This window comes from Mercenaria mercenaria, chromosome 18 (genome assembly GCF_021730395.1).
Source record: "Mercenaria mercenaria strain notata chromosome 18, MADL_Memer_1, whole genome shotgun sequence".
NCBI classification, from domain to species: domain Eukaryota; kingdom Metazoa; phylum Mollusca; class Bivalvia; order Venerida; family Veneridae; genus Mercenaria; species Mercenaria mercenaria.
Genome location: NC_069378.1, coordinates 13,509,943 through 13,536,066, shown reverse-complemented (window position 1 = coordinate 13,536,066; position 26,124 = coordinate 13,509,943). Strand labels below are relative to the sequence as shown.

Here is a 26,124-nt window from a genome sequence, read left to right as displayed (position 1 = left end):
CTTTACACTATTGTGGTTTCAAGTTTAGGGAGACTGCGTTTTTTTAGAGTGGCTAATCTTGCTGAATATTCAGCCTTGTTTTTTCTTCCATTTATCGAACACTTTTTTCTGCTTATATCTTTTTTTGTTGCTATCTTGCGTTGCAATGCATGGTTCCCAGCCCGAGTTCGGAGTGCTTTGTGCTTCCGGGATATCTATCCTAAAGCTTACCTGTTAAAAACTGTTAATGCAGTAATAGTACGTAATATTTGTAAATCAACGAGTTCTCAGGCTATACAAGCATTTGCAAATTAACTACATAACATCAGAAAAGCAATATTTTATTTCTGAAAGCCACATAACCGGTTAAAATGTTGCCAAATTTGAATAAGACAGGAATTTCTCTTGCCGGAGCAACGGAACACAGCGTTTGCCGATCGTTACAGGTACTTTGTAAGTCATAAACTGCACATGAAAACTATGTTTAGGCTGAAAAGCATTTAATCAGACTTTTGTTTATTTTATAAAGAATCCAATTAATTTATGACATTATTTCGACGTTTTCTAAAATGTCTGATTTCCAAAGACATATATTCCACAAAAAACTTATTAGTCTCTACGATAGAAAAACAAACTTAAAATTATTTATTACAAGAACAACGTTACTAATACTGAGATTTATTTATTTATTTATTTATTTATTTATTTATTTATTTATTTATAATCTTCATCAATAATCATGCATTTTTGTGACATAGAGTAGCTTTTAAATTTTATGATATGATGGATGAATGTACATGTATGCAAATGAATTACACTGATTTATTCTCCTCGTAAAATCATTTCAAATCGAGTTTGTTTTTAAAGTGTGTTTGTTGTATAAATTGTGCTACTGTGTTTTTACATTTAAATAGAAGGCCATATTATGAATAAGTTGTATGTATACTATGTACTCTTAATATGTCACCTTCTAAAAATAAAGTTATTATTATTATTATAAAATAAAAACGAGTTGTGGCTTTTTTATTACACCCATCTGAAATTAATCATTTTCACTTCTTTCAATTTCTGATTTCGATATAGTATTACTACGCCAATATTTTTACCTAGCATGCTAAGGGCATTTAATAGCGAAAACCCGCATTAAGTTAATAACGTTAAATATAATGTGTCATATTGTGCCACTATTGTCTTTCCCCGCTTTGGGACCAAGAAAAGATTTATTTTGTAAGATAATAATGAAGGAAATCAAAAAAGAAGCATCAAAAACTAAAGCGATTTTATCTTAAGTTAGATATGTAGATCTAGTTTTTATTTATATGACTGTTATTACAACAACCAAAAATATTAATCTTGCAGTACAGAGTTCCTATATATAAATTACTATTATACGCTGCAACCCAGACTGTATAATAATTTTAAATATGATCAGAGAAAACTTGTGTCCATAGAGTTTGATCATATTTCATTGTACATATATATACATATTCAATACACACACATACAAGAAGCATACATATTTATTTATGTAAATATACAAAAGGGTTGGGCCATAAGTTATAACAACATTATTGGGGGCACAAAATTAAGTTATGGTCCAAACAGTGGTTTTTATAATTTTAACCCTTCTATAATAGAAGTTATGTTCTTTTCCTATTAAAATGGAAACCGCCCAAACTTATATATTAATGATGTACACCTAATATTTGTTGAACATCATAAACATCTCGGTGTAACTTTTAGTCAGGACGGGTCATGGCATGAACATATTGCCACTATAGTTTCATCTGTCTCGAAAACCTTAGGGTCAATGAAAATGTTAAAATTTCCATTTCAACGAAATACCCTTAATCAGATATATATATATATATATATATATATATATATATATATATATATATATATATATATATATATATCTTATGTGCGTCCACGTCTGGAATATGCCTCGTTGTTATTGGATAATTGTGCCAATTATGAGAAAGAAACATTACAAAAAAAATACAACACGAAGCTGCTAGAGTTGTAACGGGTTTAAAAAGATCAGTATCTATTCAAAAACTATTAAAAGAAATCGGATGGGTATCTCTTGCGAACAGAAGACAAATTCAAAAATTAATATTAGTATACAAATAAAAACATCATTTATTGCCATTTTACTTATCACAGTTATTTCCTCCTTTAGTCGAAAATGCATACGAAAATCAATACTGGTTGAGAAATAATGTCAATTATGTATCAATGGCGGGAAGAACAAAAATATATTCTAAGTCAGTCATCTCTTCAGCAATACAAATCTGGAATGACTTACCTTTAAATATTAGAGAATAATACTCATTAGCAAGTTTCAAAAGAAAACTCACAGATATATACAAACTATCAATTTACAAGTTGCGAACGCTCACTATCAGTACATCAATTAAAGAGTGATTAATTAGAGACAACTGTAGCAACCTGAATTCAATTTGTAAAACAATCACCTTATCCCAAATCCTGCATTTGGCTGTGGTGCTTTAATAGAAGATGCCGAACACTTTCTATTTCAATGTCCAAAATATTGTAATCAAGGGAGAAATCTTTTTATAAATACACGTCAGTTCCACCCAATTAACACTTATAAATTACTTTTTGGTATTGCTATCCTGAACGATGCTCAAAATAGGCTCTTATTTCACCATGTACATCATTTCATAAAGGAAAGTAAGAGATTTTTATAACAATTGTACTATTTTACTGTTAAGCTTTCTGTATTTGAATGATTTACATCAAGATAGAATGGACCACTGTTAAAAATTACATATAATCATAGAGCATCATGAACGTTGAAGAAATCACTTGTACATTTTGTATATAGCGAACTGAACACAAGAAGCTGCGGAAAACCAGCAAATTGTAATTATGTCAACGCAGGCTGCTGTCCTAGCCATTTATTACGAGTATGGGACTAAAGGCTCAGAGTAGTATTGTTATTTGCTTGGACGGGGTAGGGGTGCTAAAAGTTACATCAATTAGACAATAGTACAGAAAAAAGGCTTTCTTTTCCGATACATTCCTCTGCTCATATTTAGTGTATCTCTAAAGGCAATAGGATTCTGGTTATAAATATCAATACAAAATGAAACCACCACTTTAAGCTGGTTTTAATTACAAGATGAATACCATGCTTGTGGACTCTTGCATGTGTACGAATTCCAATGCAGCTGTGTTTTCGAACATAAAATCTAGTGACAGATTTTGTTACATGGTAACTCTTATCCGCTACTTACCGCATTTTTTGTTCTGTTTCTGTTACATGAATTTGATTCATTTTCATATGACATTCATTTATTAAAAAAAAGATATTACCAATTTCAACCCCATTAACTTACACAATACTTCCTCTTTGCAAAGTGTCGAAACGTCATTCAGGATTTCAAATAACCACTGTGCAACATGATAAGCTAGGATTGAAAACGAAAATGGGCATTTCATTATTTGTTTAAAATCCTGAATCGAGGTCGGTGAGAGTTATCTTTCCTGTGGTAATTGCTATTTTCAAATAAATCTATTGTGACAACACTTTATCATCCCGTTTCATTTTTAATGGCTTCAAAAATAAGAAACGAAAATGTTTGTACTAGCAGAGGATGAATTTAGTGCTCGTTTCATTGTTTCGGTAACTGAGGCACACAAATAACTACAGAATTATTTTTGTAAGATATACATATTTTTGGGCGGGAGGGGGTGGGGGAGGTTAACGTCGCACCGACACAATTATAGGTCATGTGGCAATTCTCCAGCTTTAATGGTGGAGGAAGATCCCAGGTACCTTTTCCATGCATTATTTCAACAAGACCGACACCTTGTTAGTACAACCATCCTTCCGTAGGCCAGCTGAATGGCTTCCTTGCATGACGATTTCAACACCAACAAGTGAGGCTCGAACCCAAATCGGTGACGGACAAGTAATTCGAAATAAGCGAATTAACCACTCAGGCAAGGCTGCCTCTACGACAATAACCTGCAATGATAACCTGTGATTATTAAACAGTTATATTGCATTACTAGTATATTGCGGAGATATCCTTGAGCTTTAGGTCAAGCTAAAGTTGTCTCTGCTCAAATCCGTCTCGGCCTATCAGCTTCGGCGATTGTGCACCACATGTTCTAATGTATCCTCTCGTGTAAATAATTTAACCGCCTCGCTATCTTAGCTCGTTTCGTGTGAGAGAAGTCGCGAGTTCGCTGATTGTCCGCGTCATACCAATGACGTGAAATGGGTACTCTTAGTTTCCTCGCTTGGCGGTAGCATTCAGAGGAAAGTTCTGGAACGGATGGGTCAATCCGATGTCAATATGATATGACTGGAGTGGGTAAAATGCCGCGTGTCTTTGGCGATTTATTGTCGAGCTCTCTGGCGGTGAGCTCAAATTAGTCGTCACTTTTGGCAGTTCGGTGTATGTGCGTGCGTGCGTCCATTCGAGTTTGTCCGGACCATTACTTTGACATGCATGGGCCACTCTTGTATACTTAGGTAGTGCTATAAGCTGGGTAATTTGCATAGTCCAACAAGTAGACAACGTCGTTTACATGGTTAAATTAATGTTGAAAAAGACGCAACTTTCGAACACAAATATACTATAACAATAGAATTATATCGATCCATGTATTCAGGTCTCGCAAGTATCTGGCAAAACTTTAGTTAGGAAACTTCTTCGATGTAAATTAAAGTAACATGTATACTATGTAAACAGAAATAACTATTTTCTTCTGAAACCATGATGGTATGAGCTTTAGTTCCACTTTGTTGACAGAAACTTTTGGCGTCGTTCAAACATTAGCCTTAAGTATTGTCTCTGTATTGACCCCAAAATATTTCAATGATGTGGCATAAATTGCTTGTATAGAGAGCCATACATGGATTCCAAGTTAGCAAAATATATATTATTTTCGACTGGGAAAACTGCTGCCTACTTTTACCTGTGGTCCTAGTTACTTGCTCGTTTCCGGCTTGGAAAACGGCTGCCTACATTTACCTAAGGTCCTATTATTTTATTTAAGAAATAATTAGTTCCCAAACGTGGTTTATCATAAAATAACCCGTGTTTTTCGTTCTTATGCGCAAAAATATATCACGAGTGATATATTGTTTTGCATAAGAACAAAAAACTCGGGTTATGCTATAATAAATTACATTTAGGAACTTGTTATTTCGTTTCTAACACGACAGGCTAGTATTAAAGCACCTGGATCGGATGACGTCATTGCACGCGAGTGGTTTATTGCAGATTTACCCGAGATAGATTTTGCTCTACATGACTGTAGGTTATTCGCTGGTCGTGTTAGAATTTTTATATCCTATATTTTATTTTCGTATACGTCTAGAAACTCTTCTTTACGTACACTCCCTTTTTACGACTGGGTGCATTTACATTCACATGCAATCTTTTCATTTTAAATGACCAGTTGGAGCTTTGTTACATATATCCGCCTTCGGCAAATTTTATACAAGCTTGAAGTATAGATTGGAACCGCTAAAGTGCTGATATGAAATATATATTTATAGTTCAGGCGTTATACAAGAGTCATGATGTTAAGATAAGGAGGTGAATATATGAGCATAAAAGACAGACGACCTAGGTAAGTAGTACTTGTTTATGTTTGTGTGCTCCATCGTAGATAAAGTCTGCAAAATATTTTGTTTTCGACGTATTGGGAAAGTGCAAAGTCGAAAATAAATATATCGTTTAAAATCTACATCTAAATCATTTTGATTTTCTTATAGGTCTACTCTACACAATGAATTAGCACAATGAACTAGATTTATTTCATGTTTTCAATGAAAAAAATATTGAAATTTCTTACCTTGTATTTAGTTAACAATACACCAGAGAAATATGTCTTATGTCTTCGAACATTATATTATTATGTTATTGTGACTTATTTATGCATCACAGGTACTAACTAATAATTTTGATGATATAACGGTTATTTGTATCCTATTAAAATTCCCAAGAAAAACGAGATTTAAAAATGATAGTTTTATTATCATACTTTAACAATGACAAAATCATACGTGGACGTGTAAGGACTATCTGCTTGTTGGGAAGTCACGCACGATTAGCTCACTTCGAGCTTCAGTATTAACCATTAATCAAATACAAGAAATTAAAAAGTTAAGTTTTTTCTACATCCTGTTCACTGCCTTGGTGATTATATTTGATGGCTAACGACAATTCTAACACGACCAGCAAATAATCTACATACAAGTAGAGAAAAATCTATCTCGGGTTACTCTGCAGTAAACCACTCGTGTGTAATGACGTCATCCGATTCAGGTGCGTAGCACGGTCGTACAAAGTAGTTACCTTTTTTCTAACACTGTTCATACTAGTATGTCGTGTTAGAATCGAAATAATAAGTTCTCAAGTGTGATTTATCGTAGAATAACCCTAGTTTTTCGTTCAAATGCGAAATGATATTTCACTCAGGCCTACGGCCTTCGTGATATATTCTTACGCATAAGAACTCAAAAGTCGGGTTATTCTACGATAAACCACGTTTGGGAACTTGTTATTTCTAAACTATAACATGTTAAAATATTTCATTTCTATGTAACTTAAAAGTCATATGTTTACAAAATTGTCAGTTTCTTATGTATGTGTATATAACATAATTTTCCCATCCGAAAGAGAAAAAATGTATCCGACGAAACTGATAAAAAATGTGTTTAAAGAGTAACCAATTCTATTCCAGATGAAGTCAAAATGAATTCACACGCACTGTTTCTAACTGGCTTTGCTGTTACTCTCCATTTTGTATCTGCATTATCGAGTGGTAAGTTTTGGCTGTTTCTCTTTTCATCAAGCGATATGCTCAATCTGTCAGTCCCCTCTTGGTACATGTATCTGTATTATCGAGTAGTAAGATTTATCTATGATCCTCTTCACCTTTTGCGCTATTTGTGCGGTAAGTTCTATTGCTGTCCTGTGTATTTTCTCCTCGTTAAGTAATCAGTTTTGTTACTATGCTTATAGTATTTGCTTTTTTGGGAGATATAGTTGTTGATTCTGTCCTCAATGTAGCTGCTTTATCGTGTGATATGTTTTGCAAGAGCCCTTTTAAAACGCCAGATCTGGGAAAATGGACTTATCATGTGATGGCAAAAGCGTCTGTCGATCCGCCCCTCTTAAGTCCATCCATCTTTGTGACATAGTTCGTGTCGGGAACATAAGTGAATTACCATACAATGTGTTGACCGTAAACTCGGCATACTAGCAGGTTGCAAAAATATTATATGCAGGAATCGTGAACCTGGTAGGTAGGTCAAAGGTCAAGAACACAATTAAAGCTCAAGCGGCACATTGTTCTTTATTCTTCCAATCCAGAGCACAACGTCATAACCATTCAATGTATTGACTTCTGTCTTGGAATGTCGATAGATGGCTATACGACTACATACCAAAAGTATAAACTCGGTCATTAGATTATAGGTCAAGGTCAATCTAAAATCTGTCCGTCTTATTTTTTGTCCAGAAGCAACCTTATAACCATTCAAAGTACCGAGTTCGAACGTGGCACAAGTTTAAGGTAGTTGGCGATAAGACGATGTACTGAGCGCATAAACTTGGCGGGTAAGACAAAGGTCAAGTTTACTAACTGGGTTCCTTTCTGTTTTGTGTCCGAAGCACAACTATTCAAAGTATTGACTTAGTATTGAAATATAAGTGGATAGGGTATTACAGTCATTTTTGTCTCCTTAATCCAGCTGTAAGTTTCTGCTTATTGTACTCGTCGTACCCGTTTTGTCGAAAGGTAACTTTGAATTAAAATCCTGTCTGTAGCCGCTTTATGAATAGGTAGATTTGTGGTTATCGTTCTCGCTGTGATCCACTTCGCCGAGTGGTTACATGTAGTTTGTCTTTGCATTTTTCTTTATATGTAATTTAATGAGTGGTAAATTTGTGGCTTCAATTCTCTTTATGTGCACTTTATCAGAAGGTAAGATTTTTGAAACCGCTGTGTCTTTATATCCGCTGTGTCAGTGGCTTTCTCTTTCATCCTTGCTCCACCTTCCCCCAGCATCCAACTCTTTTGTCTACCGCTAACCGTCCTACTCCTAAGTTCAGTATTTTGCATATATTTATAATGTACTTGTTGTTTGATTTTTGAAGCAACCCGTCTACAATATTTTTCCGTTACACGTTCTTTTGTTGTAGGCTTACGTTGGATGCATGGCTCTATGGCTGTGTTTTGGGTGCTCTGTGCTTCCGGTAAATTTATCCTTACCTTTTACAATGTTTATCATTTGTTACTTTCCTCTTTCTGTCCGCTTTTGTAAAGTAACTATGTGTTACAAATCATCTTTGTAAACGCTTTATGGAGCAGTAAGTGTGTGCTTACTACTGTCTACTTTGTTTTTGCTTAATTGAGAGGCAAATGTGTGCCTATAATAATATTTTATCCGCTTTTATATGGAATAACCATTTTGATTTACTATCCTTTTCGTATCCGCTTTATTATGAGGTACGTGTACAGTTGTTACTGTCCTTTTTGCACCCTTTATTTTACTTTTTATATCCGCTTCATCGAGATGTAAGATTACGGTTACTGTCCTTCTTATATCAAGGTTTGTGGTTACTGTCACTTTTGTATCGAGAGGTAAGATTGTGAATACTGTCATTGTGGTTATCTGCTTCATCGAGAGGTCAGTTTTATGGTTTTAGCCGTCTTTGTATCCGCTTTATTGAGAGGTGAGATTGTAGTTACTATCCTTTTTTGTTTGTCTTGTGGCGGGAATAACGTTTTTCACACTGTTCTTTTTTTCTATGGAACATGGTTGGGGTAAGAGTGAAGTTAGATGCACCATAAACCGGTTAAAGGTCCTCAGTGGTGATTTTGCCATTGATCGTTCCAAGGCGGTGTTCCACTGTGTTCCTTTATTTGTTGGTTTTGTCCTTGCGTGTGTGTGTATTGTGAGCGTGTGTGTGTGTTCGTGTGCGCGTCCGCGTGCTGGGATTGCGTTTGGGGAGGCTACGTTTTTGGAAAGTGGCTTCCCTGTTGAATATTCTTCCTTGTTTTGTTTGGAACATGTCGGAGGTGAGAGTGAGGTTAGGTACACCATAAACTGGTTTATGCTCCCCTGTGGTGTTTTGCCACCGATCGTTCAAAGTCGGTGTCCCACTGTGTTCCTTTTTAGCTCACCTGAGCAATGAGGTTTTGTGATCGCTTGATGTCCGGCGTCCGTCTGTCGTCTGTCCTCTGTCGTCTGTCCGTCAGCATTTAGCTTGTGTATGCAATAGAGGCTGTATTTTTCAACTGATCTTCATGAAATTTTGCCAGAATATTTATCTTGATAAAATGTAGGCCGAGTTTGAAAATGGGTTATCTGGGGTAAAAAGCTAGGTCACTAGGTCAAATCAAATAAAAACATTTTGTATGCGATAGAGTCTGTATTTTTCATCTGATCTTCATGAATTTTTGTCAGAATAATTACCTTGATAAAATTTAGGTCAAATTAGAAAATTGGTCATCTGGGGTCAAAAACTAGGTCACTAGGTCAAATCAAAGAAAAACCTTGTGTATGCGATAGAGGCTGTATTTTTCAACTGATCTTCATGAAATTTTGACGGAAGGATTACCTTGCTAAAATCTAAGTCAAATTTGAAAATAGGTCATCTGGGGTCAAAAACTGGGTCACTAGGTCAAATGAAAGAAAAACCTTGTGTATGCGATAGAAGCTGTATTTTTCAATTGATCTTAATGGATTTTGGTCATAATGATTGCCTTGATGAAGTCTAGGTCTAGTCGAATATGGGTCATTCTTGGACAAAAACTAGGTCACTATGTCTTATCAAAGAAAAAGCTTGTGTATGCAATAGGGACTGCGTTTTACACCAAAACTTTATGAAATTTGATCAGAATGTTTGTCTGGATGAAATCTTGGTCAACTTTTAATGTGGGTCATCTGGGGTCAAAAACTAGATCACCCGGTCAAATTAAAGACAAACATTGTGTACGCAATAGGCGATTTAACACTGGATATTCATAAAATTTAGTCAGAATGAAAGCCTTGAAAAAATCCATGAGGATTTTGAATATGGGTCATCTGTGTTCAAAAACTAGGTTACTAGGTTAAATCAAAGAGACAACTTTGTGTATGCGATAGAGGCTGTATTCTTCATAACATTTTGTTGTCGAATGATAACCTTGATGAAGTCTAGGCCAAGTTTGAAAATGGATCATCTGGGGTCAAAATCTAGGTCACTATGTCAAATCAAAGAAAAACCTTGTGTATGCAATTGTGGCTGTATTTTTCAATTTATGATGAATTTTGGTCAGAACAATTGCCTTGATAAAATCTAGGTCAAGTTCAAATATGGGTCATCGGGTGTCAAAAACTAGGACACAAGGTCAAATCGAAGAAAAACCCTGTGTGTGCAATAGGGGCTGCATTTTACACCAGATCTTCATGAAATTTGATCAGAGTGTTTGTTCGGATGAAATCAAGGTCGAGTTTGAATAGGGGTCATCTAGGGTAAAAAACTAGGTCACCCCGTCAAATTAAAGAAAAACCTTGTGTACGCAATAGGGGCTGCATTGTATACTGGATATTCAAACAATTTAGTCAGAATGATTGCCTGGATGAAATCTAGGCCAAGTTCAAATATGGGTCATCTAGGAAACATGTTTACACTGTTATGATGTGTTTCTCAGGTGAGCGACCTAGGGCCATCTTGGCCCTCTTGTTTTATTTGTTTTGTCCTTGTGCTTTTTTGTGTGTGCTTGTGGTGTACATGTGCGTGCGTGCGTGCGTGCGTGCGTGCGTGCGTGTGTGTGTGTGTGTGTGTTGATCATGTGCGCGTTTGGGGAGGCTGCGTTTCCCTGTCGGATATTCGTCCTTGTTTTTATCAAAAGATAAGATTGTGGTAACTGTCCTTTTTATCTGCTTTATCAAGAGGTAAGTTTTTGGCTTTAGCCTTCTTCATCGAATCTGCTTTAGTGCATGACAGGCTGGTGTCGTATTTAATAACATATTTTACTGACGATCACTATTTTAGACCTGATGTGTTTCTTAAAAGATAAAAGGTAAGAGTAGATTTCCCGGAAGCACAGAGCATCCCAAACACAGCCATAGAGCTATGCATCGCAACGTAGGCCAACTACAATAAGATGCTGCAACGGAAAAAAGTATTGTAGACGGGTTCTTTAAAGCCTCCAACTTTTTTTTTTTTTGATAATGCAAAATACAGAAAAAGAAGCTAAATTTTATACTTTTTCTGGATAAACACCTAAATTTACTTTGAAAACCTAAGTTTTAGGAGAATTCCGGTGTCACTTGAATTGAAGAAAAGGTAAAACTTATACCGGAATGTAGAAAGGTAATTATCATTATATATATTCCGAATCGAACAAGCATAGATTATTTTATGGATCACTTTATAAATACCAATGCTAGGCACAAGAGCAAGAGCAATAATAGTGTTATTACTTTTATGTTGTAGTGGATCATGTATCATTATTACGTGTACGGAACTTTTATTCTATGAAGTATGTTTGCATACAAAACTTTAACTTATTACTGTTTCCGAACTCTCGCATGATTTTTGTTAAAACATTGAAACTGTACAATTTATAACATTACCAGTCAGACAAAATTCCATTGTTCACATGTTTATGTAATTCAAAAAAATATAATACATATATGTATTTTTGACAATTGTTACATCATTCGTGAAACTGAATGTATCAAATTATATTTCTTGGGATAGGTTTGTCCTGTTTCGAAACATATCATTTAATTTATACAAAATATGTGAATGATTTTTTTATTGTTTTTTTTTTCTATCATGCTTTTCAGGTGTTCACAAACGCTTCTTATGGAATGGTGGATATATGAGAGAAGAATGTATATTGTGCAAGTGTTATAATGAATGTAACTATCGAAAGCTTAATGGTAAGTAGATCACTGTTGTATATTTTACACACATTACACAATTTTACCGTCCGTCTCCTTAAGATATCATGTGTACATACATGTAATATCGAATCTATAAATTATTTTTCATGTGGTTGATTAATATTATTGAGGTTGCGATTCCGTAAGTGTACGGCTACGCACACGCATGCTGAGGATTCATTCTCTATTTCGATAAGCGTCTGAGCTGTAAAACTTAAGCAACATTGTAAGTCATTCGTACACGTTCAACAACGCTTGTAAAACAAAAGTAGACGCACAAAATTCTGCAGCTTGCGATTTAATCAATGTTTAATGGGACACCTATAATTATATTTAGATATTTACTACAGGTTCGCCAATACGTATAAAAAACATCGTAACCACACTATTGTAATTTAATTAGAAGGGGCCTATCCTTTCGTATAGTTATTTTGGATCAGACTGTAAAGAGGCCATACAATTATTTTTCTATCTATATCTACAGGTATTGGATCGGTGCTGAAAATCATTACATATTCTTTGTAGGCGATTTTTATTTCCTCTGCAATGAGTCGAAAACCCGTCTTTTATTTGACCAACAGTATTGTCAATGGAAATACCCAACCGGAATACATAAACGCACAAGAAACACCAACTGCCATTACAAATGTACTACCTTTATCCGTTTATAATTCGTTCATTAAATGAGATATGGTTTTGTTTTTACATTAATGAGAGAGGCAATGGAACAAACAGATATAAAGGATATTCCTCACTAAGCTATGAAATCTCTTTGTTCTCTGTAAAACGGCAAATCCGTTCGGTCAGCCTAGTAACAAAGGCACTTACGTCTTGATAAATTTATACCTGCTTCATAAATTAAAGCTTAATGACTTTAAAGGGTACCATCACTTAAGCGAATTTTCTTTACGTAATTGTACAGTTCTTACAAGTTTAAACATGAATTTGTTCAAAACAAGTTGTATTTCTTTATAATTAAACGTGTTTTTGTTATAAATGAAGACTGATTTATTTTTCATTTCACAGAGAATATTAAAGTTCTTTTTTTTCAAAAATCATTTACTGGTACAAGGGATATTTTATACGTAGAAGTATTGGCTGCGATAGGTCCTGTATTGTACATAAAGCACATAATAATCTACTTTAAACTAACTTCAATAATTGATACATCTGTATTATCACAGATGTCTCAAATCTATTTAATACGTAGGCAGGAATAGTAATAAAAGAAGCTGAAAACAAATGAAATTGAGCGTTACAAACAAATGTGCCTGGCGTATATGACAATGGGATATATCACAAATTGGTTGATGTATATGGGCTAAACGACAGTAACTATGACAATATAGACGAACAACTTTAAGTGTTTGAGAGACTGAGTAAGAAATGACCTCAAATGCAAATGGGTTTTTTATCGATTGAAAGACGAGAAAAGAGGCACTAGTGTCCGGTCGGCCATACAGTAAATAATAATGAATCATAGATTGTGAGAAAAAAAAAATGAAAAAAGGTATTCTAATCTAATCTTTGTTATTAGGGATAAATGGTGGGTTTATTGTTTTAGTCAACTTGTAAAGTCATTGACAAAGACAAGGCAGCAGAAGTTTGTCATAGGAAGAACCATCAATTTGAAGAAAGTAATGTTTGCGTTCAGCGTACTAGTATATGTTCAAGGTTGATAGCAAATAGCGATGCCAAAGGGAAAGACATTAGAAAAATCGACATTTTGTAAAAGAATTAAGAAAAAGTTTCAAATGTGTAATATCAAATAAAAACAATGACAATTTTATCAATATTTTTGTATTTTTGGGATCTCATTAGGTTACACATGAAACATCCTTCGTGTCATGAAATTTATTATTACTTACTAATAGTCTACATATCCAACATTTTAGTAGAGTGGCCTTCTTTCTTTTTCTGTTAGAACATTTTGCCATTTTTATCTGCAGTGGTATGTAGAATTTTCATCACGAGGTCTGCCTGGAGACTAATATTAAATATATACAATAAATATCAACATAATGAAGTAAAATGTTTAATAATTTTGCAGCACAAAAATAGATTTTGAATCATGATAAGCTCTGTGGAAAATCCTACCATTTTCACCTTTTTAAGTCTTGAAGTTTAAAAATCAAATGTAACAATCCACATTATGAGAGGCCATCGAACAAATCAAATTACGTGAAAATGACTTCTTTATTTTAAACCTTTAATGAAACTACATTAGTACCTTCCCTTTGTATTTTCAGAGCTTCGCAATTGTGATGCTGCTTTCCCTCACATCAGGTGCTCAGGTAAACTAGAGTTAAAAGTGTACTTCTATGTAAATCTAATTAAGCGGACATGGATAATCTCGAAGAAGCTTGAGCAGTAAAAGCGATCCATAGTGTATTTCGATAAACGGTTTAAGATATAACTCTAATGAAATACCTTTTAATGGCAGATTGTTTATCAATCTAATACCGTTATTCCAAAAAGGAGCTCTTGTGATATTTGATGTTTGTTTTAGTAGTGCATTTATGTAGAATATTGTTTTCTACAGACCCATACGCAGTACAGGCACACGCGTAACTCATCCCATTGACAATTATGATAATTAAATTTGGTTAATTGTGAGAATATTTGCCAATTAATGCCCGCGATAAAACTATCATCATGCTGACTGACATACTATTTTCATTCAAGACATAAATCGATGTACTTGCTGTGACAGTCATCCATACCATAATCCATGTTTGAAAGGAGAAACATGTCGAAATACAGGAGGAGGTACATTTACTTGCGCTTGCGCTCATGGATACAGCGGCTATGGTTGTGGAAATAATGCATGTGAGTATTATTTGACTTTTATGATAAAAGATCATCAACACATATTTGGCTTGATATATTTAAACTTTTGTCATTTCGCATGAAATATAAAATTATGTGTAAAAATTAATTTAACTTTATTTTTCAATGTTGTTGCTTTTGTAAATTGATAATTTTATATTCTGAAATCTCGCGAGAAACTTTTAAGTATTTATTCAAATAATGATATTTTTCTGCATGTTTCGTTTGTGCTTCCTGAAACATCCTTGTCCTTCCATTTGATTATTAAATTAAAGTATTCTAGTGTCGTATATATTAACCGACATGCAGTAGAAGTTTAATTTCACAAATACAAAATACATGTTGTTCCTTCCTGCTTGTGTGATGTTTCAAGAAATGTTTTCTCTGACATGTTTCTAGTGTCTTGTTTAATGACTACTCTAATTTCCATTTTTTATCTTCGTTGTGCCTTATTTCCTGTTTCATGTTTATATCAATATATGCAAGTGTTTTGCGACACATAAAAAGCCTTTGTCTATAAAGCCTGCTTATTATCATACAAAGTAAATATAATTACATATGTTTGCTTTGACAAAGTATTTTCAGTTCCACCATGATCATAACCTTGCTTTATTTGAGGGTTAGGCAATTTTTAGACTGGTATAAGAATTTGTTTAACAAAGTTGAAATAAGAGCAGCAGTTTCAGAGTTTAATGTTGACTAAATGTGACAATGAAAACGTCATCAATGTTTATATTTCTATTATTATGCAAATCGTCATTATTCATGGGAGAACCTCCTTGTACAGAAGAGAGAACTGCAGAACCAAAGATGATTGGTTTATTACATTTATTTGTTTGTTAAGCTACAATCTAATTTCAGCACTATAAAACAGACAGAATAGCATTGATTTCAATAAGATTTTATTTTAACCGTATAAATTTAAGCTGTGCTAAGTGGAAATGATCACTGCTCAAGTAACCCTTGTGCAAACGGAGCCACCTGCAACAATGGTCCAAACGACTACATATGTCAGTGCCAAACAGGATGGACTGGACAGAACTGTGATAAAGGTATCGTATGTGTCTCTATTCCTTTTCCTTTTCTTTTATGAGGCCAGGAATATTATTTCTTTATTTCGTTGGGTTTAACGTCGCACGTCGTACCGACACAATTATAGGCTATATGGCGACTGTCCAGCTTTGATGGTGGACGAAGACCCCAGGTGACCCTCCATGCATTATTTCATCACGAACGGGCACCTTGGTAGAACCACTGACCTTTCGTTAGCCAGCTTGATGGCTTCCTTCTATGAAGAATTCAACTCCCCGAGTGAGGCTCGAGGGGCAAGCGATTTGACGCCAGCGACCCTAACCACTCGGCCACGGAGATCCCCAGGAATATTAAGATAACTTTGATGTGATAATTATATTAAATTAGGCCAAAAGATTTTAATCTCTTCCAAATGATTTGTTACTTAGAACCGATACTCTGGATAACGCTACTGATTGTGCTTTTAGTGGTTGAAGAAGTGCAGACGATTACATGAAGCTCTTTAACAATTTCGTACTGAAAGCAACCATGATCTAAAGGAATATCAATACCCTTAACACATCGATATCCCGTGTACCCATTGCAAAAACATTTCCAAAACAAAAAGAACAAAACAATAAAACCTGTTCATAGACTTAACTGTAAAACAGGATCAAAACGGTACTTGCAGACCTCGCCCCATATTATAAACTTTAAGGAACATAAAAGGTAAAAGCGTTAGTTAGAATTAAAATCGTGTCCAACATAGAAATCTCAGTGCTGTTTAAACTCAGAAATACATATTTTTCTCTTCTTTACGCAAAATAGAAAACAAAGAGCTGCCTTTTTCGAAACCCGACCACTTTACTATCCTTGTGGGGAAACAAATCGAAGAATTCGACGTCGTTTCTTTCCTTCGATGATACCATACCAGTAAATTATCGCCAGTAATGAATATTAATTATATATTTATTTTTAAGTACAAATCCAGAAAATCTATTGTGTCCAATTTATTCCGAAATATTACTGCAGTATATAGTTAGATTAATGCAGTTCTATCGTCACAAAATTTAATGTGATGTTTCAATTATTTAATGACGTATACACGTTATTCCTTAGCGTTATGACATCTTAGCCTCAAGTATCCTCTAGTTTTTTAATGTTTCTAATAACTACCATAAAATGTGATATAAATTCGAAACTTATATCTAAGTATATCACTTATATCATAATAGCAGAACTCACGACTAATCTGTGTGCAAGCAGTCCATGTAAGAATGGCGGGACCTGTACAAATTATCTTAATAATTACATGTGTATGTGTGTCGCCGGTTGGACAGGAACAAACTGTGAAACAGGTTATGCTACCTTTTTTATGCACTTTTTAATAGCGTGTTGTAGGGGCCTCCGTGGCCGAGTGGTTAAGGTCGCTGACTTCAAATCACTTGCCCCTCATCGATGTGGGTTCGAGCCTCACTCGGGGCATTGAATTCTTCATGTGAGGAAGCCATCCAGCTGGCTTACGGAAGGTCGGTGGTTCTACCCGGGTGCCCGCTCGTGATGAAATAATGCACGGAGGGGCACCTGGGGTCTTCCTCCACCTTTAAAGCTGGAAAGTCGCCATATGACCTATCATGTGTCGGTGCGACGTTAAATCCAACAAAATAGCGTGTTGTTATTAATTGAAAGACATGTATAAAAATCGATTTTAAGATATAAATACTTCTTTAATATATGACGTATGTAATTTGTAAACCTGATTATCATTACTGATGTAGTTACAAAGGAAAAAATATTGAGGGAGAGTTTTATTCGTTCCCTGTAATTTAAGATGTCGACGAGTGTGCCAGCGGACAAACATGTAAAAATGGAGCTACTTGCACGAACACTCCCGGTCACTACTTGTGCAGTTGTGTGCTTGGATGGACAGGACAAAATTGTGATTTAGGTTGCATTTGCTTTTATATTTAACCTTTTGTTTGTGTTTTATTATAGACTGTTGCCTTTAATCCATTTCAACGTGCACATTTTCTTCTGCATATTGACGCACGAAAGTCAGACCAAATCTAGATTTTGTGTTATGTCTTTAAGCCATGTAATTAACAGAAACTTCTTTTAATTTCAACATCAATACAAGAAAACTTAAATAAATACACAATAAAAGTTGTTACATAATTATGCCTGTTATAGAAAAAGATGCATTTTTTATATATATCGACATCATTAGAACATTCAAATAACCTGGTTATATTGAATACTTATGAATGATGATACTATTTGAAAAAATGCTAGTGAATAAGCCTTTGTTGTGTATCGAGATTCGAAGCAGGGGCTAAACATTAGCTTGAGGTGCCGAACATCAGTCTAAATGGAAACGATCACTCATATTAATCTAAAATAAGATTGTCAAATGAGTGAACTGTAACGTTATACATACAATATTCTATACATACGAGGGGTGTTCCAATAATAATGTCATTTGTGCATTATTTCGTGAATATCGTGCGCTATGTACTCTAAACCACAACGGGCCGATAGAATAATCACAGAAGTATTGCACAGGTGAAAATTTCGCTCACAATTTCACTAACATTGATACAGTGTACATTGCTTTATAGCGTATTCATTACACTATACATGAAATGACTGGTAGAAGAGCTATAAATGTGCTTGAAATTAGGGCCTATATAAAAGGTCGGTCGTTACTGGGCATAAAGCCTATGGATGTTCATCGTGATGTGTGCGACATTTATGGGGAGGGTCAAATGTCTCACAGGTCTATTTGTAGGTGGGTTGCCAAATTTAAAACCGGTAAGCAGCAAGTCAAAAATGCTGCTCGTCCAGGTCGTCCTGCAACGACAACGACGAAAAGCAACATACAAAAAATCGGTAATATGTTGAAAAAAGATGCCCGATATACCGTGAGGGATTTAGCACGGTTGACGAACATTTCTTTAGCACGAGTTCATGGTATTTTAAAGAAACATCTGCAAGATGGATACCCCATTTGCTAACAGACGAACAGAAGAGAACCCGTGTTGCAAATGCTAAAAAGCTTCTCAAAATGTATCCCGAATATAACAAAAAATCTTTCGACAACCTCGTTACTGGTGACGAGACATGGGTATACTATTTTGAGCCAAAGCGGAAATTTTCAAACAGAATTTAGGCCACTTAAAATGCAAAACGTCCAAGTATTGCCAAGCGACAGCGCACGGTAAAGAAAGTTTTGTATGTGATTTTCTTTGAAAATAAGGGACCAGTAATGCAAATCCCGGTACCAAAAGGCAGAACGGTAACAGCAAAGTTCTACAAAAATGTTGTTCTGGAAAAATTAAAGTACTGCTACAAACGCCGCCGCCCAAGAACAGGACTCAAGTACGTCCGGCTTTTGCATGATAATGCTCCCACTCATAAGGCTAGACTTGTGACCGAGTTTTTGGCATCAGAAAAAGTTATTGTCCTTCGGCATCCTCCATTTTCACCAGACCTGGCCCCTTGTGACTTTTTCTTGTTTCCAAAACTCAAATTCCAACTGTCTGGAAAGAGATACAAGTCGCGACATGCCCTTGGGTCTGCAGTTTATCAGTACCTAATGGGTGTTCCCATTAAAGAGTATGAAATCTGCTTTCAAAGTTGGAATGAGCGACTCAAACGGTGTATTCAGGCAGGTGGAGAGTATTTTGAGGGCCAGAGAAATTTAAAATGACGAAAACACTTGTACTTTAGCAAAACAAAGGCAAATGACATTATTATTGGAGCACCCCTCGTATCTCTTTTTACTTTTTAGCTCACCTGTTACGAAGTTACAAGGTGAGCTATTGTGACCGCTTGATGTGCGTCGTCCGTCGTCAGTCGTGCGTCGTTCGTCAACAATTTCTAAACAAATCTTCTTCTTGAAAACCACTGGGCAGAATTACACCAAACTTCACAGGAATGATCCTTGGATGGCTCCCTTTCAAAATTATTCAAAGAATTGAATTCCATGCAGAATTCTTTTTTAAAAATCTTCTCGTCCAAAACCACAGGGCCTATGGCTTTGATATCTGGTGTGTAGCATCATCTAGTAGTTCTCTACGGAAATTGTTCAAATTATCCACCCTAGGGTTAAATATGGCCCTGCCCCGGGGGTCACATGGATTATATAGACTTATATAGGGAAAATTTTGAAAATTTTCTGGTACAAAACCACATGGCCTAGGACTTATTTATTTGGTATGTAGCATCATCTAGTAATCTTCTACCAAGATCGGTCAAATTATTCCCCTAGGATCAAATATGGTCCCGCATCGGGGGTCACATGGTTTATATAGACTTATATAGGGAACATTTTGAAAATCTTCTTGTACAAAACCACATGGCCTAGGGCTTTGATATTTGGTATGTATCATCATCCAGTAGTTCTCTACCAAGATTGTTCAAATTATCACGCTAGGGTGAAATATGGCCCCGCTCTGGGGATCCCAAATTTTATATAGACTTATATAGGAAAAAAGTTTTAAAATTGTTCAAATTGTAACCCTTGGGTGAAAAGAGGCCCTGCCCTGGGGGTCCCAAGTTCATATTGACTTCTACAGGAAAAAGCTTTAAAAATATTATTGTCTGAAACCATACGACCTAGGCTTTTTATATTTGGTATGATGCATTGTCTAGTAGTGTAGTCCTCTACCAAAATTGTTCAAATTATGCCCCTGGGGTTAAAAGTGGGCCCGCCCTGGGGACACTTAGTTATTATGTGAGTTATATAGGAAAATACTTAAAAATCATCTGATACTATTTCCAAGACTGTTTAATTATAATTACCTGATGACCCCAAGTAATATTATGTCACTTGACTGTGACCTTGACCTACCGACCTACTTTCTTGTTTTATAAGAAATCTTGATGACATACACAGTTTTGCACACAAATCGTAAACTGAATTTCATTCATCATGAATGTGACCTACTGACTTTCTTAATATTTTATCATCAGTTTGACATTTGAAACATGTAGCTCATATTACTCAGGTAAGCGATCCAGGGTCATCATGACCCTCTTGTTTCTCCAAATTATACCACTATGGTATTTCCGTTGTTTTTTTGTTCAGTTTTACTATTTAGCGGCCTAATAAGCTATGTGTTATTAAGATGAAAACTTTCCTAACTAATTAGTTCGTGTTTAGAGGCTAGATCTTAGAACTGTAAAGGCCTGTGTTTAAAACATCTCAGTTATAATGTTGGGATAAATGGTTGCTGTTTCTATCAGATATAAGGCAAATATCCTTATTTAAACAAAATATGCGAGCTTCAATTTTATATGTCCTTCTGGGCATCGGCAGAAACGAATATGCATTAGGCTTAAACATAATTTGATGTATTTAATGTGTTGGGTTTTGTCAGTGATTCAGTGTTACATCACAATTTCATTAAAATTACGATAAAGACATAATATACTTACATAATCTCGAATCCTTTGAACAACAGGGACGTATAGTGGACTTACTCTGCAGCGTACATTTCAGATGCTTGTCATATCAAACAGTGTGGTTCTCATGGAGACTGTCTTCACCAGGACACCTTTCCGTTTTACCACTGCAACTGCACAGACGGCCATTTTGGCAGTCATTGTGAATGTAAGGCCTTACTGGAGTATTTCAAGTTGTTTAATAATTCATTGACAATAATTATACCTGATAAATTACTTGTTGTCAAATTACGTGTAGTACGTATCTTATCTATATAAATACCTATAACATTGACAAATGTATCTGACTGAACCAAAGATTTCTTATTTTGACATCAGTAGCCATTTCAGTAATTAATGTATTGAAAAAATGTAAGAAAAATATTCATGGATGCGTTCATTTAATCTTTATCTGAGCGTCTTACTCTGTAAAATCTGATCATTCTGAGTTAGTGTCGCACAATTATCTAATTAGTTTATATGTTAAATCATTTGTATCGTCATATCCTATTCAGATATTTACTTAAAAAACAAGAAGATATCGAGACATTCTTTGAACACAGTCATCCTAAAACAAACCCTACAACAGTAATTGAATGTATGTGTATCTTACACAAGAATACTAAATAAAAATTCAAAGCAAATAAACAGTAAGGACATTTCAACTCCCAGTCTTAATCCCTAGCATTTGCTATAATTACAGGAAAGTGTAAGTATTATAAATATTCCCCCACCGTGAATCCCTTAAATTCGTACTGGAAACAAAATGAAATGAAGTTTAAATAGCAATAACATCAACAAGATAATCAGCATTAACGACCAATGAAAACAGACTAGAAAATAAATGTAGTCGACATCGTACAACGACCATATGTCTAAAGCGACTTTTTTGTTAAGTGACCGCATAAAATCCTACTATATTAATATACCCCATTAAACGAATATATCATTATGAGACCAGCTAAAACTATCTGGAAAAATATCCATTAAACGAACATATACAAAAACATTTACACCTGTATTATTAGTAGATAGGCTGAAACGTTTGTGATAGTCGAGCAACAGGAATTCCAACGGCAAGTGGACTGGAAGAAGTATTCCTCATATTCAAGCAATTTTTGAACTCAGGAATTTTCCAAAATCTGTTGATATTTCGTTCTGGTAAGAGACCACATTAAGAGACCACATTTTGCCGGTCTCTTGTGTGGTCTTTTCATAAAATACTTACTTATTTCTTTGCAGCTTATTATATGAAGTTGAATGAAATGATTATGTCTTATGTATAAACTCTATGCTTTGACGTTGTTGTCGTTTGAGTACATTGTTGTAGATTGACCTTATTTATATGTTTTACTTTACATTCTATGATCGACATTTTATCACTAATGTTAGAGTCTTTCTCTGTGAGGAGTGATTTTATTTACACTATCGTGTCTAACTTAATGAAAATAGTGTGAGTGCGAGATTGTCTGTCCTAAACACGTATAAACTCCTAGTTACTTTATGAAGCTTGCTGACCGATCCAAGGCGTTGCCCCTATTTTCAGCTTGTTATCTGTCTGTCTTGTATTTTGCTTTTTGCCTATGTTGTTTGTAATTGGCGTTTCCTTCATCTGCCTTCAACAACCCCCTCCCAATCGCAAACCTCACCATTCATTAACAGTCTCTTACATTTGCAACCTATCTCTTTTACTGACTGAGTTACCCCGTCCACTATCTTTTGCCCCTGGCAATTCTTGGCCGGCCTGTGCCCTACTATTATTTTTGTATGGTGTGTGTATCTGTGTTAAACCCTGCGTTAAAAGCTGAAGCTATTACCGCGGTACAGTTCAGAAAAAAAATAAACCTTACATAAAAGTAACTAAGGAAAAACTAGAAGGCTTGGCAAATACAATTCAGACCATGTTCACGTAAGTATGGTGATCAGCAATGCTGTAAAGCTCCACTGATACTTCTTGCATTTCTAGCAAAATATGCTATAAATTGTAGAGACATAGGACATAAAGTTTGATGACGTATTCTTTGTTTGCAACGTAGGCATTCTCATAAATGAACAGAAGTCAGGTACCAACATAAGCTCCTTTCTTTATTGCCCGAACACTGCCGAAACACCAATCGCACGGAAATAATTGAGTGTCATTAAGGTTACAATACCGTAAAGACTGCTTACGTTAGTTAGTATGACTAATACGCCTATGTTTTTTATTCAATTGACCACACACAGTGAAAGCATGTGCCATTAAACCATGCCATAATGGAGGAAGTTGTATCTCTTTGGATAAAAGTCCATACTTCCGGTGCGAATGTCCTGATGGGTACAGTGGCGACACATGTTCATGTAATTATAATCAACTTAAAATAATTGATTTGACGCTAGAACGATTGATTTATACACTACAAATGCACTGCATAGTAATTACGAAGGCTGCATAACTTACATAAAATTAAATGTTTATGCTTCCATCAACCTTTTGAGGGAAAATGCGATATATTTTACACAGCAGATGAGATACAATATAAATTACAAACTGTTAGCCAGCCTAAGTAAGCATACATAATTATGGTCTTGAATACTTTTCTCTAGCGATAATTACCTGGTCAGACTGGTATTATGGCGCATGTTCGGTGACCTGCGGGACAGGCACGCGTGAGCGTATACGGAAATGTAGCACCGGACACGATGAAGATTGTGCAGGCCTATCAATAGAAAGAACTACATGCAGCCAAAAGTCATGTGCACGTAAGTCTTTTCCTTTAGAATTATTATCCTTTCCTTATCATTGATTATTGAGGAAGTTGACCAATTTAAAAATGTGTCAAATGTGTTAACTGATCTTGTATAAACACACACAAAGTTTAAATTTCTTGCCTTTGAAGCACACATGAAGGTGATTTATGTGCTTCTTAGAACTAATGATTTCCTCCGACCTATTTCCTTTAGTTATCTAGCATAGCTTTTCAATATAGTACCAATTCCTGTCCCTAGCAATCGAAAAATCACTGGTAGTATCACTCCTAAGAGGAACTAATGTTCCGGTTGGGTGATTAATTGAGTTATTGACCTTTGATTATTCAACTGTAGTAAACTTTAACGCTATCCTTGTCAGTGGTATTCCTCAGCAACCGCTGGCTGGGTCAGTGAAAATTCAACAGATGCGTCACTCTCAGTTGGAGAAGTCTGAGTAATAACCGCCGTCTAATAAACGCACCATTAATCCTTACACTACTTATTGATAAATCATGTTTGATTACTCTTGTCAGGATATATATGTTCCACCGTGCTTAAGTACACCCCAATACGATATGTTCCTCTGCCCTTCTAAGTATAAGCACCACCGCGCCTTTATCATTTGTAAACGTAAATTATCATTAATACTTTAATATTATTTAATATAATTTTACATTTATTTATGATTAAACATGTGTGATACATTTGAAATAATAAATAACCAGCCTTAGTTGCAAAGTCACCTTCAATACATTATTTTCTCTAGTTATCCGTTCATTCATTTATTCTCATAATTTATGCAAATGATAGGACTCCACCTGTTTTCATTCATTTAGCATTAATCAGTGTACTGACTTTTGTTATTTTGCATATAATAAGAAGACTAAAGGTCAATAAATATTGGTAATATACTGAATAACTTGACCGCCAAATCATTCACTACATATTTTCCTACATGACAGAAAACCATTTTCCTTAAGTGGTCATACAGTTTTACCATAGACCTGCGATTTATACATGAAGTCATGTAACAGATCTCTATATTGCAGGTTCTTTGGAATAAAATGACACTGCACACTTCGAAAGAGAGACGAGACGTGACTGGAAAACTATTTTGTTTTGATAAACTATTTTTTTTTTCGTTTTTAAGACAAATTAAGCTTCAAAGTATACGATTGAATGAATGTGTTATGTCAATTAGTTTAACATTGATACAATCTAGTTCGTTTCTTATAAACAAACAGGTTTATTTAGTGTTGTTATATTTTCATATATATTCTGGTGATTTTGGATCATGGAGTCCATTCAACTGAGGTGTAACAGAGTTCCGCTTAAGTCGGTGCTAGGGGGCGTGAGAGGTGTTGAATATTTCATTACCTGTCGTGAACAAACTTAATTATAACGAGTCTGTTATTATTCCTTTTTGGTTGCATTCTATGCTTCAAAAGGATCTTTTTACAGATTTTATTAAAACCATTTCCCTAGTTTGACAGGCAACGCGAACAGAAATATTTGCCCATTTCACATTTATAACAAAAGGCAAGAAGATATACAATTTTCAGCAGAATGGTATGAAAATGGACAGTGTCAGCTTTGTAACTAAATCATTGGTGGCTATTATTGCTGTAGTAATAGTTTTTGACAGCATGTGGACACTAATAAACCTTAGTAAGCAGATGTTTCCTAGACAAGTAACACTTCTAATAACAATGGATGTCTTAACTATCGAGAATAGTTAATATTGTTGATTGTTCTTGCTGACATTTATTAAAATTATACAGTTTCTCTTATAAATAGATAACAGAAACCATCAAACTATGAGTATTAATGGTAGTATTGCACAAAACTGAGCTAATAGTGAAATAACTTTCATTGTCTGATTAGATTTCCATTACCACCCAGAAATATGCTATTAAAAACAAGAATATCTGCCTGTCTGCATCTTGCCTAGCTAAACAGAATCCGAGAATTGAAGGACAAGTCACATTTATTCAGTTCCATGACTGACTTTTACCTTGGATTGTGCAGTTAAGATTTTATGTGATATCTTTACGAAAATTACTACTATTTTATATAGTTACTTAAATATTTTGTATATTGCGGTTTAATCTTAGTAGGTATTTGAATGATTTTAATTTTATAGTGTTTGCTATTATGTATATCATGTATTTTATGACTATGAATTCTTATTGACA

General features: G+C 35.0%; 1 protein-coding gene across 2 annotated transcripts; it reads left to right on the top strand.

The window, feature by feature from the left end:
• The first annotated feature begins 5,541 nt into the window (after nucleotides 1-5,541).
• Nucleotides 5,542-25,178, top strand: LOC123539471 (delta-like protein C). Of its 2 annotated transcripts, none has more exons than XM_045324112.2 (12): nucleotides 5,542-5,598; nucleotides 6,715-6,795; nucleotides 11,819-11,914; nucleotides 14,167-14,211; nucleotides 14,603-14,746; nucleotides 15,673-15,798; nucleotides 16,996-17,115; nucleotides 17,589-17,705; nucleotides 21,261-21,371; nucleotides 23,426-23,539; nucleotides 23,786-23,941; nucleotides 24,979-25,178. In XM_045324112.2, the coding sequence occupies exons 2-12, from the start codon at nucleotides 6,726-6,728 to the stop codon at nucleotides 24,990-24,992; spliced, it is 1,113 nt and encodes a 370-aa protein (XP_045180047.1). In that variant the 5' UTR covers nucleotides 5,542-5,598; nucleotides 6,715-6,725; the 3' UTR covers nucleotides 24,993-25,178. The 2 variants fall into 2 exon arrangements, with proteins under 2 accessions (XP_045180047.1, XP_045180046.1); XM_045324111.2 differs by having other exon boundaries at nucleotides 16,993-17,115.
• Nucleotides 25,179-26,124: the final 946 nt, after the last annotated feature.

What these genes read in the sequence shown, in the direction of transcription:
- LOC123539471 (XM_045324111.2), top strand. Translation starts at nt 6,726, where the DNA reads ATGAATTCACACGCACTGTTTCTAACTGGCTTTGCTGTTACTCTCCAT. An exon ending in TTTTGGCAGTCATTGTGAAT is followed by an intron (nt 21,372 to 23,425) that starts GTAAGGCCTTAC and finishes GACCACACACAG; the next exon opens with TGAAAGCATGTGCCATTAAA. An exon ending in CAGTGGCGACACATGTTCAT is followed by an intron (nt 23,540 to 23,785) that starts GTAATTATAATC and finishes ACTTTTCTCTAG; the next exon opens with CGATAATTACCTGGTCAGAC.